At 34.2% G+C, this 17,070-nt stretch overlaps 1 protein-coding gene across 1 annotated transcript in view; it reads right to left on the bottom strand.

Moving 5' to 3' along the window:
* The window catches only part of LOC101965412 (uncharacterized), a 42,259-nt gene that overhangs the window by 9,705 nt on the left and 15,484 nt on the right, over positions 1–17,070 (bottom strand). Inside the window, exons 3-5 of the mRNA XM_078023533.1 lie at positions 8,490–8,573; positions 7,751–7,821; positions 3,753–3,879 (exon numbers count right to left, since the gene is read on the bottom strand). Of these exons, the coding sequence (XP_077879659.1) occupies positions 3,753–3,879; positions 7,751–7,753 (130 nt within the window). The 5' untranslated portion in view covers positions 7,754–7,821; positions 8,490–8,573. The remainder of the gene's footprint in view (positions 1–3,752; positions 3,880–7,750; positions 7,822–8,489; positions 8,574–17,070) is intronic.

Consider the following 17,070-nt stretch of genomic DNA (forward strand, 5'->3'; position numbering starts at 1 on the left):
CACTAAATATCTGACTGTCACATGTGAATCCAATGCTCCTACAACTTAATCTCTGCCTGCCACATTTGACTTAATGCAAAGTCTTGCATATATTTTTTATAACACTTTAAGAGACAAAATATTTTATAACTAAATAATAATAGTATATAAGTACAATATTACTACACATTTGATCATTGATAGGCACATACATTGAGACTCTAGCTTTAAAACTGAGAACTATGTTGCGCTAAAAACAAAACCAGAGGTATCTCTTCAATTTTCTGATTTAATTGTTCATGGAATCATATTTAGTACTGGCATTTCTGAGTCTTTAGGTCATCCAACTTTTAATTTTTCATCTGTGGTGCTTGAAATTAGCCCTAAAAATTCTACATCAATGAATAACAACACAAGTCTTTTTAGAATTGTTCGAGTCATGCTGTTTCTAAATATCTGTCACTTCCCTAAAAATGAAGTACTTTTGCATGGCTTCCCAACTAGCAAATATTACAAGGATGCAGCACTGTTCTTGCCTATTTTTATTTATTTAAAAGATTTTATACTTTTTTCACAAAATGGACTACATAATCTACTGTTGCCTCCTTTAATGAAGAAATAAAAAATAGTACAACAAACATAAACAAAGAGAAACATGGCTTAATCCAAGTGACAAAAAAAAAATACAAAAACATTAAGAATTGAACATCAGGATACTAACCGTTATGAATTACTCAAAGAACACTAAATAACTATTTAAAGAATGTTTAAAGAGTAAAATTGAGACAAAAAATATAAATATAAATAAGCACAAATTGTGTATGTGAATAATTCCTTAAGAAAAAAATAACAGGGGCATTCCTAGTGTGCAAAGCTGAAATTCTACCAATATGAGAGAGGCTTATCAAACAGGACCAAGTTTAAGACAAGTCTAAGCAACTTGTGAAATACTGTAAAAATTAAAAACCTATAGGATATATAAAGATAAGTGGGAGATTATATATATATATATATAATTACAAATATGTATATATTTGTAAAAGTTCCAAGCATGCCACAATAAGATCAATGATCTAGAAATTATATCATTAATCAAAATACAAAAAATAAGAAATGTAGAAAATAGCTTACAAAGAAGAAGTATAATGAGTTATTCACTTCAAAATATTTATGATTATTAATGCATTATTGCAAAACACAATAAAAAAGAAAAAAATTACTAACTGAATTGAATCTAAAAAAAGAAACTTCCAAGTCAGTACCAGTAGAGAGCATGAAAAGAAACTAAGCATGATCTGCTCCTAGAGGGCCTATTTATTTAAAGATGGATGATGCCTCTGCCTTCACATCTCATCCTTTTGCACAATTTTTAATCAATGAGATATACTTTTAAATTATGAAATTTCTCATAATCATTTTGGACAAGCTTTTGTTGAGTGAGTAAATTATATCCTGATCCTTACCTTTTTAAATGAAAACAAAGATCTAGCCTCTCTCATATTAATATACATTAAATAATGTTTTATTTACACTTAATGCCCTCAATATACAACATAAAATTAATACTCAAAATTGGTCATCTGCATTGAATAGACATTTTATTCTAAAACAGCCATTATCAAAATATATATATATATATATATATATATAAGATTTCACCTTACAAACATGGCAAGATACTATGCCTTTGATCACATGGGGAAAAGCATAGACTGTTAAACTTATGCCAACATGTTCTTTTTGACTCTACCTTAATGCATGAAATATAGCAATTATAAATGTACATCAGGGACTTGACAAGTTGATTCATAAGATTCATTTAACCCTGGAAGAGAAGAGTCCCTCCAAACAAGAGAATAATCATTCTCCTCAAAAGCGGAGAAACATTAAAAGAGGATCCCAAGATACTATAATTCCAGATACTTGGGGTATATAAAACCATTATTAACCTCAGCTCAAAAGGTGTTGGCTCAAATAAGTTAGAATGTACTACGGATAAGTTAGGTTGCTACACTCCCACAAAACTCTGTTAATGCTTTGGTCTTAATAACAATGTTGCTCTGTTTTTGTACACCACTTGTGGGAAATTCAGTACTCTCAGATCCTGGAATTCTACAACCCATTACAATATCTTGACTCATTTGGATGAAATTGTTATTTACCTGAAAAAATGTCTCATGATATTCACTGTTGGATTAGCAGAATAACTGTGTCCTTACCATCCACATTATATTTAATAGGTCACAATCCTGCACAATTTATTCATAAAAGGTCTATTCCTCTTGATAAAAACTGTGATAATTCAGTGAACCTTCTCTCTAAGGCAGAATTTGATGCTTTGACATTCTCCTTAAAGGGTTTCCCTGGACTAGATTTATGGGCTTACAAAACTACTATGAAACTCACCTATGCTATCATAAAAAGTATTAGTCAAGCCTCCATGGCTGTTAATATGCTTAATGAAGAACAAAAACAACATTGTCAAGCCATACTTAAAATTCATGATTGCAATTGATTGTCTGGTATTGTTATATCATAATAGATATCAGAAGTTTAATAGCACGTGTTCCTTCAATTTATGTGATAATAGTAATTTTATTTCAAAAGAGTTAGATTACCTTAAAGATATCATTAATAAGGTACAACAAGATGATTGATGATTGACTTGTTGGATTGGCTAACTTCATGTTTACTCAATTTCATCTGCGTCAAAAAATATACACAGGTGGATGTTTACTGATGTTGGCACTTGCTGTTGTCTATGGCTGCCCTATTTTTTGCCCCCACCAGCATTAAGGAGATAAGTAATATTATTTATTCAAAAGGCCTTAAAAAAAGCGAGGGGCTTCAGGTTTTCTGACATTGGGAATAGAAAGTGTGGGGGTGATGGAAACTGGCATCCTGAGTCCCACAATTGTAATTCCCAGCAGTTTCTCCCTGAAGCGATTAAGACAACTCTACAGGTGCACTATCTAGTTTCTGTGGTAATGTCCTTTTGGGAGAAGAGACTCTATGTTTTTTATTAACTATACCTTATCTTGGTTAGCTAGCACTTGGGGTTAAAATAATACTAGGTTAGAATGTAGTCATTGCAACAGAAACTATGTAATTTTGGGGTAAACTATGTACAGCCATGAAGAGGACTGGCCAGTTTTTTTTGTTTTTTGTTTTTTTTCCTTTTCATTGAGATTGAGTCTCTGTCTTCTGTTAGCTTCTTTATAGGTTTCCTCACAGGAAGATTTATAACACATTATGCTGGCTCTCACAATAAAACATAAGTTTTAGTAGTTAATCTGAATAAACTGGGACATCACTAAAGAAGAAAATGGAGGATCACAAAAAATTTGAAAATGTGATAAATGTAGGGCAGTTATGTGTTCAATGATTAAAATCAAAAGAAATAAACCTAAGCTTCTGAAATGTTTTTTTTTTTTTTCTGCTAAATAACTACTCTACCAACATTTTTGTTTGGTTTTCTCCATTTGAACTTCTCGCTGCGTCCCCTGCTCTGTGTAGGCTACAAGAGTTTACATCACTAAAGTATGCTAGGAACTACTTATCTAAAGTGGAGAATGTATAACATACCAAGAAAGGGAGAGATTAAAGAGTAAAATAATATATATTAAAGAGTAAATTATCTGTACTAAAAATGCCCTTTTTCTTTGAAACACAAATCTAAAACTCGTTCTTACAGAGAAGTTCCCAGAAGATACAACAGAAGTAAATTACATAATAACTATTAATTAAAAATTTTAAAGGGAAATTAAACTTACCCAGGAAGGCAAAGTTTCTATAGTTCTCTAACATCACATCTTTATATAAGTTTTTCTGAGCAGGCTGAAGGCATTCCCACTCCTCTTCAGTAAAATCAATGGCTATATCCTTGAATGATAACAGTAACTGTAAAAAGAATGGATAAATAAATAACACATTGACTACATGAACATTTGCACAGTCTGTAAGGTAACTGAAGTTAAAATGAGAGTTAGTAGACTATCATGTAGGTAGTGTTTTGGAACACAATGATACTATTATCTACTTCTGCAGAAAAAGTGATTTAAGTTCAAAACAGTTTATATATTCCACATTTGTGAAACACAATGTAAAACTCAGGCATTACCACAAAAATATATATTTTGTAATTTTTTTATATCATGATATAAATAATGTATATTGTTCAGATGAGAAAATTATTGTGATTAAAAAAGGGAATGCTCATATTTTAATTGTACAACCACTAATCAAAGATAAGTGTAGAATCTTATTTGCTATTTCTCTGATAGAGCTGGCTTTTCTGAATATGTAGTGAGATCTCTAGTAATCCCAATACCAATGGTATAAGAGAAATTTTGAAATGTAACAGGGTAGAAAGACCACTTAATGGAAATATTGAATAGTGAATTTAAGTTCAAACATTTTATGGTATTTATGTATGTTATTAATATAAAAAATAACAAAAACAATCCTGTTTGCATTTTCCGTTTTATAGTTTTAACAATTTTTAACATACAAAATAATACATGCATATATATATATTAATTTGATAGATGCAAATATTGTATGATATTTATAATAGAATATACATATAGCTTTTTAAAAAATATAATTTGTTTTTTTTTATTTTATTGGTTCTTTCTAGTTCTACCTGATATTAAAATCAATTTTTATGTTATTATGCAAGCATGGGATATATCTTATCCTAATTAGAATCCTGTTCTTGTTGGTGACTATGATGATAGGATATATATATATATATCTTTAATATTCCTATTTCCTTCCCTTTTATTTATTTATTTATTTATTACCACTGTGCAATCTACTGTTCTTGTTTTCTTACCCTTCCCCACTTTATGAACTTTAGATTTCACATATCAGCAAAAAATTTCAACATTTAGTTTTAAAGAAATGGTTTGTTTTACTTAGCATAACATCTCCAGATCCATCCACTTACTGGCAAATGTCATAAAGTTATTCTTCTTTATGGCTGATTAATTGTTTATTGTGTACATAAACAACAATTTTTTATCTTGTCATCATTGAATGGACCCATTCCTCATTGAATGTTTGGTTTTGTAGCTTAGCTATTGTGAATTGTGTTGCTATAAACATTAATGTGGCTGAGTCAATGTAGGATTCTGATTTTATGTCCTTCACATATATACAGTACAGTAAAAAAACCTGGGTTAAATTATCTTTCCATTTATTTTAACAATATCCATACAGGTTATTATGTTTCAGTTAGACCTTTACACAGCTGCAAAAATTAAAATTCAACTAAACCTGAGGTTGAAAATAAAACATACAGAAAATAATTAGTAAGCCATAAAATGACTAAGAATTTATTATCAAATCCTCCATCCCAATGAAAAGTAAATTTTATAAACTAAAAGTAAAGAAAATCTTAAGCAAAAGAGCAAAATTAGAAGCTATTAAAGATGAACATAACACAGAGAGAGTTGCCAATATCAATGTTGGTGCTTTTAAAAAGCAAATGAGCAAGGTTTAGTGATGGACAACTGTAGTTCCAGTGACTGAGGAGGATGAGGAAAAAGGATCATAAATTCGAAGACAATATTATATATAATATTGTCTTATATATATTGTATTGAGCAACTTAGTGAGGCACTTAGCAACTCAGCAAGACTGATAAAATAAAATATAAAAAGGACTGAGGATGTGGCTTCATGGTTAAGCACCCTTGGGTTCAATTTACAGTACAAATTAAAAAAAAAAAGCAGATACAATTAAAAAAGCACTAGCAAATTTGTAAATTCAACAAATAATAATCATTTCAATTATATAGTATATAATTCAAATATATGCATATATAATGATTTCTCACTTGATGGAAATACACTCTGATGGAAATTTTATCCTAAAAATATTCTGCAATTTTTCATTTCTCTGAGTATAATGACAAGAATCTCTAGATGGTATAGACTAGTTCATGGCTAAGATATTTGCTATATCCACTGTTGTACATAAAGTCTACTGCTGATGAAAATATCATGATGCCACATGATTGATGCTATGAAGTTAAATCAATCAGGGTAAACCTCATAATAAAATAAATGGTGGAACTACAGAAAACAACAACAAAAACAAAACTCTTAATAAGCCTCGTTATTTAGGCAGTGATACATAATAAAGATTACAGTGCAGAAAAGAGGAAAAATGGCATTCATTCCAAAGAAAGATGCTAGAATATTGGGAAAACAGTGTGATAATAAAATGCTATTTTGTCCCTTTACTCATAAAACATAACAACATATTTTGACACATTAAATGCTGAATATAAGTTATTAATAAATAATAGTGAAATATATAAAAAGTACAAAGCTTAAAAATTTACACACAAAAGATAGGGTACATATGGTGGTGAAGAAAACTACTCCATTTACAATAACTTCAAAAAAATAAGATACTTGGGAATCAACTTAATGAAAGAGGTGAAAGATCTATACAAGAAAAACTACAGAACCCTAAAGAAAAAAATCAGAAAAGACCTTAGAAGATGGAAAGATCTACCTTGCTCATGAATAGGCAGAATATTATCAAAACCATGCTATTAAAAGCACTATACAGATTCACTGCAATTCTGATCAAAATCCCAATGGCATTCCCCATATAAATAGAAAAGCAACCATGAAATTTATCTGGAAAAATAAGAGACCATGAATAGCTAAAGCAACCCTTAGCAGGAAGAGTGAAGCAGGTGGCATCACTATACCATCACTATACCTTAAACTATACTACAGAGCAATGGTAACAAAAACAGCATGGCATTGGCAACAAAACAAATTGACAAATTGTACAGAATAGAGGACACAGAGACTAACCCACAAAATTACAATTATCATATATTAGACAAAGGTGCCAAAAACATGCACTGGAGAAAATATAGCCTCTTCAACAAACCCTATCTCTCACCATGCACAAAACTCAACTCAAAGGGTATCAAGAACCTAGGACTTAAACCAGAGACTCTGCATCTAATAGAATAAAATGCAGGCTCTAATCTTCATCATGTAGGATTACACCCCAATTTCCTTTACAAGACACCTTATCTTGCAGTGATGGAATGTAGGCAGGAAGGCCCAAAGGCTGGGGGACAGGTAGGCTGAAGCAGTAATCTGGGCAGGAAGGCTTTTGGATTAGTATCTCCCTATTTGCTGGGATCTGCTTCATTAACATTTCCTTGGGATGGGCTCTGGGCCTTGGGGACATTTTCAATTCCCATTTTCCTGGACTTCATTCTCAATATAATGTTCATTCTTGATTTTACTAAATATTAGACCTGATTTACCTAATGACACTAACTACCTAAATAATAATAATAATAAGTAAAAATAAAAGAAAGTCAAAATAAAAATTAGCTGGCTCAAGAGGAAATTAGGTGCCCCAAAACAACAGCTCCTTTTCTTCAAGAAAATGGCCTGTGTAGATTTGATTTTGATCATTATTCCATCTGTCAATCTCTAGCATCTGGTAAGACACTGGGCTGCAGGGACACAGCAGCCACATAGTATTTTAGGCAGACACTGAGGATGCCCTTTAAGCATAAGGAAAGCAACAAAGAGTCTCTTCCACTGACATGTTCACCACCTGCTTGGCCAGTAGGACTGTGAACATAGTGGCCCAGTGGAGGACTTAAGACTGCAGAGACTGCCCAGAGTCCCAATCTGCTAGCTCCTGTTTTCACTACAGTCTTGTGGTTCCAATAAATAGTCTTTCTCCCCCAGCCTCCCTCAGTAAGCCAATGCACACTCACCATTTCCTGGTTCTCCAGAGTTGGGCCTGCTTGGAATCCTCAGTTTCTGCACAGTAGAGCAACCTGTGACTCTAAAGTATGAGATTAAAGTCCAGCCAAATGGCAAAAAAAAAAAAAAAAAAAAAAAAGGATTTAGGAGATAAGAAGTAACAGTGAAAGCCCACTCTTCCTCCCTGATAACACAGGATTGGACAGTTCCCACAAAATGTTCTTGATTGGAAGGGGCTTCAGATCATGCACATTGAATCTGAGACCAGTGACCATTTTTTTGAGTGACAGGGAATATTATCCAATCTAGGTATGAATAAGGGTTAGAATCTCAGGTTGTTTTAATCTGGGAAATATATCCCAGAACCTCAGGCTGCTGTTATTTAAAGGCAAGTTGTTTTTTTTTTTCCCCAGAAGTGAGATCCTAGCTCAACCAACAGATCATTTTAATTTAAACTTTCATATAAAGTTATTTCAGTTTATGGATTATATATGCTTGTATATTATTCAGGAATTAATATAAAATAATGACAATCACTATCATTTTTTTTTAGTCATACATATCAGTAGAATGCATTTTGACATATAATACATACATGGAATGCACATCATATTGTCTATTCTATTCTGCTCTGTTCTTTTTAGGTAACAGATTGAACTTTGAACTGGAAAGAAACCTCCTAAAGTAAAAATGCCCAATAAAAACAACACATAAGATGCTGGGGTTTTGGCTCAGGGGTAGAGCACTCACCTCACATGTGCAAGACTATGGGTTCGATCCTCAGCACCACATAAAAATACATAAGTGAAATAAAAGTATTGTTTCCAGCTACAGCTAAAAAATACATAAAAAACATAAGATACAAGGTGAGAAACCAGCCTCTATCTCAGAGCAAAGCCTGTCCAAGGAAGGGGGCATGACCCTTGTCCTTGGAAAGACCCACAGAGCACTCCTAGGCATATACCCACCCTGCTGAGTTGTTTATCTACAAATAACAGGAGAGATCTGCTGAGGCAGGTTTCCCTGACTCAGTCAGGCTAGGTGGGGACCCATAGCAACCCCCTAGCAACCACCAATCAGCATTAGACAGGGAAAATACCTGGGATGCCAGATGACCCTCCCAGTAGTTTAAGGTGGTTGAAAACATGTTAGAAGACCACATAGTTCAGCAGGTACATCCCTCATGGCCTAAATAATCAGTTCAAATGACTCTCCCTCTTGTACTAACCAATCACCCTTACCCAACTTGTTCCTGCCAGTGAATGTGCTAATCATGTTTTAGACTCATTTTATGATTTTTCCCGCGGTGTGTAATGATTTGCTAAGATATGCTACGATGTATGTGGGGTAGCTGGCTTCCCCAGAGAGTGTATAAAACTACTGCAAACCCTGTGCTCAGGGCCTCTCAGCGTCACCAGTTGATGTGGGTGTGGAGGACCGAGCTAGCTCACAATAAATGCATCTTTGCTGCTTACATCAATCTTGGTCTCTGCTGGTCTTTTGGGGGTCCCAAATTTGAGGATAACAGTCTCTCCTTAAACCCATGGGAATAGAAGACAGCAATCCAGCTCTTTCAGACTGCAGTTTTATAGCACATAAAATTGCAAAAGGGGGGTGTCTTGAGAACTTAAATGGATTACAGGATTTTGACAAACATTATACAAAGGCAGGTAGTAAGTTAATGGTCTAAATGGCTCAGCACTTAGGGATTAAATTTAGATCACAACATCAAAATTTATGAGACACCACTAAGGTTTCACAGAGGGTTGTTATTAGTCAGGGAAAGCCAGCCAAATGGCAAAAATGGAAGACTTAGGAGATAAGAAATAACAGTGAAATCCTACCCTCCTCCTCCCTGATGACACATAGGATTGCACAGTTCCCACAAAATGCTCTTCATTGGAAGGGGCTTCAGATCATGTATATTGAATCTGAGACCAGAGAGCCCTTTATGAGTCATCACTAAAGTTTCAGGGAGGGTTGTTATCAGGTAAAACAACCCTGATTTTGACAAGCATAATACAAAGGCAGGTACAAGGTTAATGGTTTAAAATTGTTCATCACTTAGGGAGTAAGTTTAGATCACAACATCAGAATTTATGAGGCACCACTAAGGTTTCAGAGAGGGTTGTCATTTGGTCAGGGAAAGCCAGAATTTATGAGTCATCACTAAAGTTTCAGGGAGAGTGGTTATCTCATCAGGGAAAACCAGACATGGGTGAATTCAAGGCACTGGCAGGCATTTCAAGCAAGTTTAAAAATCACAGTAATTTTCATGCCTGTGTGATGAGATGGCTCCCAATCTTAAGAGGAATTTAGGCTGGATTTTTTACTTGTTATAGCCATAGCTTTTAAAGTATATATTTCATACTTTAACAAATATGAGCATTAACTTATTAATGAATTGCTACTAATTTTTTTTAAAGAGAGAGTGAGAGAGGAGAGAGAGAGAGAGAGAGAGAGAGAGAGAGAGAGAGAGAGAATTTTTTTTAATATTTATTTTTTAGTTCTCGGCGGACACAACATCTTTGTTGGTATGTGGTGCTGAGGATCGAACCCGGGCCGCACGCATGCCAGGCGCGCGCGCTACCGCTTGAGCCACATCCCCAGCCCCTAATTTTTTCTTAAAAAACAATTAAAATAGAAACTAAGACATTTGTTATTAAGTGGGTAAAAATTTTGATTAATATATTGATGGATATAAACATGGAAAATTGTGACTGATAAAGACATTTAATATAATGGCTTCAATATTATAAGTCCCTATGATTAATGTTCAGTAGGCCAGTTCTTCAATTTTTTTTTTAGGTCATTTTGAATTACAGTTTTGTAAATATTTGTTAAGTATATGAATTTCAGATTTTGTAATTTGTAAAGTAGAAAAATGGTACATTTGAACCCCTGTCAGGATTTTTAAAATAATAAGCCATGTGGGGCATCTTAGCACATTTCTTTTTCATATTTGCACACAGTACAATTCTAGAGAGAAATGAGTTGGAGGTATAGTCTAGTGTCCTGAGCAAAAGAGAAAATTGCCTTAGGCTATTTCTAAAGCTTTTAACTTTTCAAAATTTTTGGTAATTTGAAAAAAAATATTTTCAAAACGGATTGTTTGAAATTAATTATTTATCTTTCCTGCATTCTTTTTCACTTTCATTTAATTTTTTTAGAAGAACTAACAGAACAGAATTACAAAAATGTTCCATGTAAATATAAAAGTATGTTTATAATGATCAAGATAGAAAGCAGAAGCAAAACATCATCTAGTTTGATGGGTCTGCCTTAAACTAGAGAGTTACATATCTATTTCTGCCATTCTTCACTAGGCTCCTGAGGTTGCAAAAATCACCAGCCAACAAAGAGAAATGTCTTTTTAGTTTGTTTGTTTCGCACAAATAATTCAAGCTAAAATACACTAGTATCACTGTGGTTTCAGACCAAAGTGTGTTTTTAAATGATAAAAATAACATGTATACGTAAATATATAAATAAGTATAAAATAAAATATAATGTTAGATAGATATTTTTGCCTGGATAATCATTTGTACATATTTTCCTTTAGACACAGTTCTGGGAACAAAGTGTCACAAATAAGACATGGATCCTACATTGCTACACAGAGTAATTAAGGCACATACTAAGAGCTTGGTATAAAACTTGGCAGAGAGACATAAATAAGTAGAGAACGCCATAGAAAATTATATCTAAATGCTAAGCAGCAAATTCATAGTCTATAAGTACATGAAGAGACAAGTTATCATAGCATATTTTATGACTGAGTTGCTGCTAATATACAGAGATAGAGATATTTATTAAGAGATGGTTTTATGCATATTTTTGGTTTAAAAAGGGAAAGATCAAATAATGTAGTTGATTTAAACATGAGCAATTAATATTTTTCTGCGTTCAGTACCTTTTTTAGCAGATATATAAATTGTAATTAATTCCAACCAGTAAAGTGGAGAAATCATATAAAGATTATTCACTATGAATAAAACTACTTAAAAATAGTACCAAAGCTTCCATTCCTGTCCAAATGTTTATTCCTGACCAAAGGGGAAAAAAAAAAAAAACAACCCTGCTTCTTTTGAACCATTTCTGTAGATATGATTTTTTTAATAAATATTTTTGTGATTTTTTTGCACATTACTTGATATATTTATGCTTCACATTTTCTCTTCTGTGCAAAATATAGACCTGAGAAAGACTCAAATCTCTGCTGCCTACTCTACAAAGACTTTTGATTTCTCCCAGCACATGTTCCATCTACCTATTTTACCACCTACATTCTGAAAGAAAAAATTTCTAACTTCTAAACTCCCTTGATATTTGATCTATCTTTTAATTTTTAAGCTTATATCATTTCTATAATGAATACAGTGCTTTCAGTAAAGAATGGCTATTATTATGCACCTGGCTTATTTACAGGAGTTTTGTTTTGTTCTTTGGTTTTATTTACAGTGAAGTTAAAAAAAAAAAAAGGTTAATGTTGAAAAAGAACACAAAGAAAAGACCACCAACTCCAATTTGAAATCAAATTAAATCAAGATTGTATTGTGTACACAAAAGCTGGCCAGAACTGTCTCTTACAAAACTCCATGCTAGAGATCACCCCCTGATCTTCAGGAAAAAGTTTTTACGGCACAAAATGTTACAAAGAAGGTGGGTATCTCGGGTACTATATAGCTAACACGATTTTGACAAGCATAAAACAAAGGCAGATAGCAGGTTAAGGATCTACATGTCTGAACATTTCAAGGTAGGGAATAAATTCAACTCCAGACATTAGAATTTATGAGCTGCCACTGAAATTTAGAGAGAGTTGTTATTTAGTCAGTGGGAGCCAGGATTTATAAGGCACCAGTAAGGTTTTAGAGAGAGTTGTTATCTGGCCATGGATAGCCAGGCATAGGTGAATTCAAAGCACAGGTAGAAATTCCAAACAAGTTTAAAATATCAAAATATTCTCAGGCCAAAGAGAAATTTTAGTTTTTTTACAGAAAACAAAAATAAACTTTTTATAGCTTTTTGACAAGATGGCTCCCATTCTTACATTGGAATTAGGCTGGGTTCACGATTAATACTGTTCAGAGTCAAAAGATTGGTTTAAAATCCCAGGCCTTTTATATTATGTCATTGAAATATTCATACCAATGGTGACCACACCAGGTGAAAAGATTAATAATTGGAAAATAATTTCCTATACAATAGTAAATATAAAATTGGTTTCTTTCTTCTCTTTAAAAGTTCTTTAGCACAGTTCATGTTACCAACATTTGTTGTATATTTTCTATCTAGCTTTATTATTAAGGCTTACATTTACTTTTGTTTGATAGGGAAACTATGTTAAATTTAATTTCTTCAAATGGTCAATGTCAAGATTCGATTGGATGTTCCAGCAGAGGTTCGAATGAAGCACTTGTGATATGTTTAAGGCAAACCTCTATAAGACTACAGCTGCTTGTTCATGTGATTGCTTTTGTTTTCCTAAAATAAGTGAAGTTTTGTATGGTAAAACAATAAAAGTATCAAAACAGTAAGATACAAATTGAATTTTGAAGTGGAAATATATAGCTCACAGTCATACTTTGTTTGATTCACCTACAGACAATGTTACAAAACAAATATTTTGCAAAGTTCTGGTAAATGATATATAAAAACATTTTTAAAACTCAATGATAAAGAGGCATAACCCATTTCCTAGAGGTGTGCAAAAAATTAGAAAATTGTTCATAAAAGAAGATGTACAAAATATCAGTAACAAAAAAGAAACCAGTCTTCAGATAAATGCAAATTAAAATCTGGATGACATATTGTTACATATTTATTAGACTGGTTAAAATACAAAAGACTAATATAATAGCCCCTCATGTGGGCAAGATTGCAGAGCAACTGGAAATCCTCTGTGATATTTCTGAGTATATACAATGGACCCAACATTTTCAAAAACAAACTTGAATTTTCCATTTTTGTTTCTGAAATTGAACATAGACACCAAATGTGAGTCCCAAAACCTCCACTCTGAGGTTTTACCCAAGAGAAATGAAGACATAAATCACAAAAGTAGCATTTAGTAACATTTTATTCATAATACCTAATATTTGTAGTTTGGAGTCTACAAATAGAAAATTAAATACACTCTGGCCAATTTACCTATACACTGAATAGTATTTAGTAAAGTCCTTCAATGTCTTACTGTTAGATATACTATGAATTAATAATAAATCAAGATAACTAAAGTTTATTTAAATAAAAATATATAAACTCTTGTGTTTTATATAAAATTCTAGCACAGACTATTAAAATAGTGATTGCTTCTGTAGTGATGGAGTTGAAATTGACAATTGTAAGAAATTTGGAGGTTTTGGATGCTTATACAGCATAAAAATACAATTATGGGAGAGAGTCTCATAACAAAACAACAACAACAACAACAACAACAACAAAAAATTATGTTTCACTGTGTGTGGTGGTTCAAGCCTGTAATTCTAGCAGCTTGGGTGAATAAGGCAGGAGGATCACATATTTGAAACCAGACTCAGCAACTTAGTGAAGTTGTAAGCAACCTAGAGGGACCATGTTAAAAAACAAACAAACAACAACAATAACTAAAGCTGGGGATGTGGCTTAAAGGTTAAGCATGCCCTTGAGTTCAATTCCTAGTTGAAAGAAAGAAAGAAGGAAGGAAGGAAGGGAGGGAGGGAGGGAGGGAGGGAGGGAGGGAGGGAGGGAAGGAAGGAAGGAAGAAAGAAAGAAAGAAAGAAAGAAAGAAAGAAAGAAAGAAAGAAAGAAAGAAAGAAAGAAAGAAAGAAAGAAAGAAAGAAAGAAAGAAAGAAAAGAAAAGAAAAAAATAACACCCCTCACAGCCCGAAACTGTCCAGGGAATTATGACAAAGAGCCATCATCCAAAAGATGAGAATTTCAAGTGAACTGATGGGGAAAAAGAGAGTCAAAGAAAGTGTCTCTGAAAATTATTTGCCCAGATGATATAGCTAGTAGTATGGCAGTGGTTATAAAAATCTGAAGGGTGGTATCACCTTAGGGTCTCTTAACCACACTCTCTTTTAATTGGACATTAGATGCTAGATGCCCAAAGCAGTTGGGATGTGAATGGTGAGAATTTTTCTACTTTCATCTATATTTTTAAAATAATTAGGGGTAAATAAGTTTGGATTTGGCATTCATGAGCTTTTGAACTAATGGTATTCTGTCTGTAGTGAAGGTGTAATTTAGGAGCAAACACTTGGAGCAACCACAGAGTTATCTAATGCCACTCAAGAACAGGAAAAATTGAAAATCAGAACAAGGAAGAGGCCTGCTAAGCAAGGTGACAAAGGCCTGCTGGAATGCTGGCAGTTATTTTGCAAGATTCCAGGGTCCTTGGATGATAGGACATGACACACCACAGGAACATTTGGGACATGTGAGTTAGAGCCTCAAGGGAAAAAAGGTGCCCAGCAGGGACAAACGGGGCTGCACCCACAGGCTGGGACACAGCAATCTGGGGTAGTAGGGGCATCTTATGTATGCACAGTGGAGTGGGATTAGCTGAATTTGATGGGCTCCCTGTGGATTGACGTTTTGATCATCTTGGGCTCTTGAATATGGATAAGTGCTGTCCAGGGTGGCAGGGTCTCTGGAGTTCCTGGTCTCAGGAGTTCCTGGCCTCCTCATCCATGACTATCCCCCTTGGTCAGCTTTCTATGTTATCCCAGGGCCCTTGCCATTCCACTTCTCTCTCTAGAACTTTCCCGTCCCCATTTATCACATGGACTACCCACTCACTCCCTCTGGATTTTGCTTCGACATGAGCTTTTCAACAGTCTGGAGGTTTCCCCCTCTCAACCCTGTCTCCAACAGACAATCTCTGTGCCCCCCACATTGTGCCCATTGCCCTTTAACTTTCCTGATCTACTCTATATTTACTTTTCTCTCTCTCCCCTCTCAAAATTATAAGCTCTAATTACATTCTATCCCCAATGCCTAGAACAGAGATGCTCAATAAATGTTTGTTCAGACAAATCCTGAATCAACATCTGCCACAGGAATTCAACACACACCACTCAATTTCACAGACCCTTTCTCCACCTAAACCTGTTTCTGAAGAGCTGAGATGTGGGGCCATGTTTCCAACAGAAACTGAGTGTAAGTGGAATCCCATCATGCCTCCAAAAGAATCCACTGTCCACTCTCCTCTCACTGGTGAAACAGATCACATGACCAAGTCTGAGGGCAACAGAATCTAGGCTGGACTCTGCCCAATGGGAAAGATAAAATAATCTAATTCATGTCAGCTGCTAACATTCATCATCATCACATGGTCATCATCCTCTTCATGACATCATTCCCATCAACATTATGTCACTATCATTGGCATAACCATTGCTGTCATCACCATCATAATCATTGTCATCATTATTGCCACTGCCATCATAATCACCACCACCACCACCACTACCATCAACACCACCATCATTATCATCACCATCGTCACCATCACCATCATTGTCATCACCATCATTGCCATCATCAACATCACCAGAAACTCTGAGGAGAGACAACAATTCATAGAGTCAGACTCTTCCATCAAGCTCATAAGCAAAGGTGGCACAAGAAATTTTCATGGCTAAGAATCTAGTGATGATGTGGTTTTGTTCATCCAGGAAAGATGGGTGTGGAGTTCATGTGTGAGCACATGAGGGCCTGGTGAGCACATCATGATAAAGCCTAAGAGTGATCTGCTGTGCCCACCAAGGCAAGTATCTTTCTCACATGAAAATCAATCAGCCTGAGGAAGATAAATGAACATTATGGGTAAAATACAAATGTGAGATTGTGAAGAGCAGAGCAGTAACAAATTTAGTGTCAAGCAGTAAACGTCACTCTGTTATTTGCTCTAGTTTGAAGAAAAACATAACATAATTAACAAGGTTGCATGTTTCCTAAGAATGTTTTTAACCTGATATCCTGGAATAATGACTGTCGTCTCTATTTCAAAACTTACTGGGTAATCCATGTGAACTTTCATTGTTTCATGGGGAAAGAAATCCATCAGTTTGTTAAAGCTAACAAGGGCCATCGATTTTACTTATTATTTGTAGTTTCTTAACTAGTTTTTTACTTTGGTCTTTTTGGTGCCTCACATTTTCTCATGGGGATAAGTTATTGTCTCACAGGTAGCTGTCTTGGAGGAGATACCCAGTAGTGAGTCACAGTGATGGTCAGGAAAAAGAATGGGACATCAGAAGTCTGTGGACCAAACACAGAATTAGACTCACTGTACAAAACAGAGGTGCTCCTCAAAGGTGCTGCCTGGAAAATCCCCTGAATG

This window comes from Ictidomys tridecemlineatus, chromosome 10 (assembly GCF_052094955.1).
Source record: "Ictidomys tridecemlineatus isolate mIctTri1 chromosome 10, mIctTri1.hap1, whole genome shotgun sequence".
In the NCBI taxonomy this organism is placed as follows: domain Eukaryota; kingdom Metazoa; phylum Chordata; class Mammalia; order Rodentia; family Sciuridae; genus Ictidomys; species Ictidomys tridecemlineatus.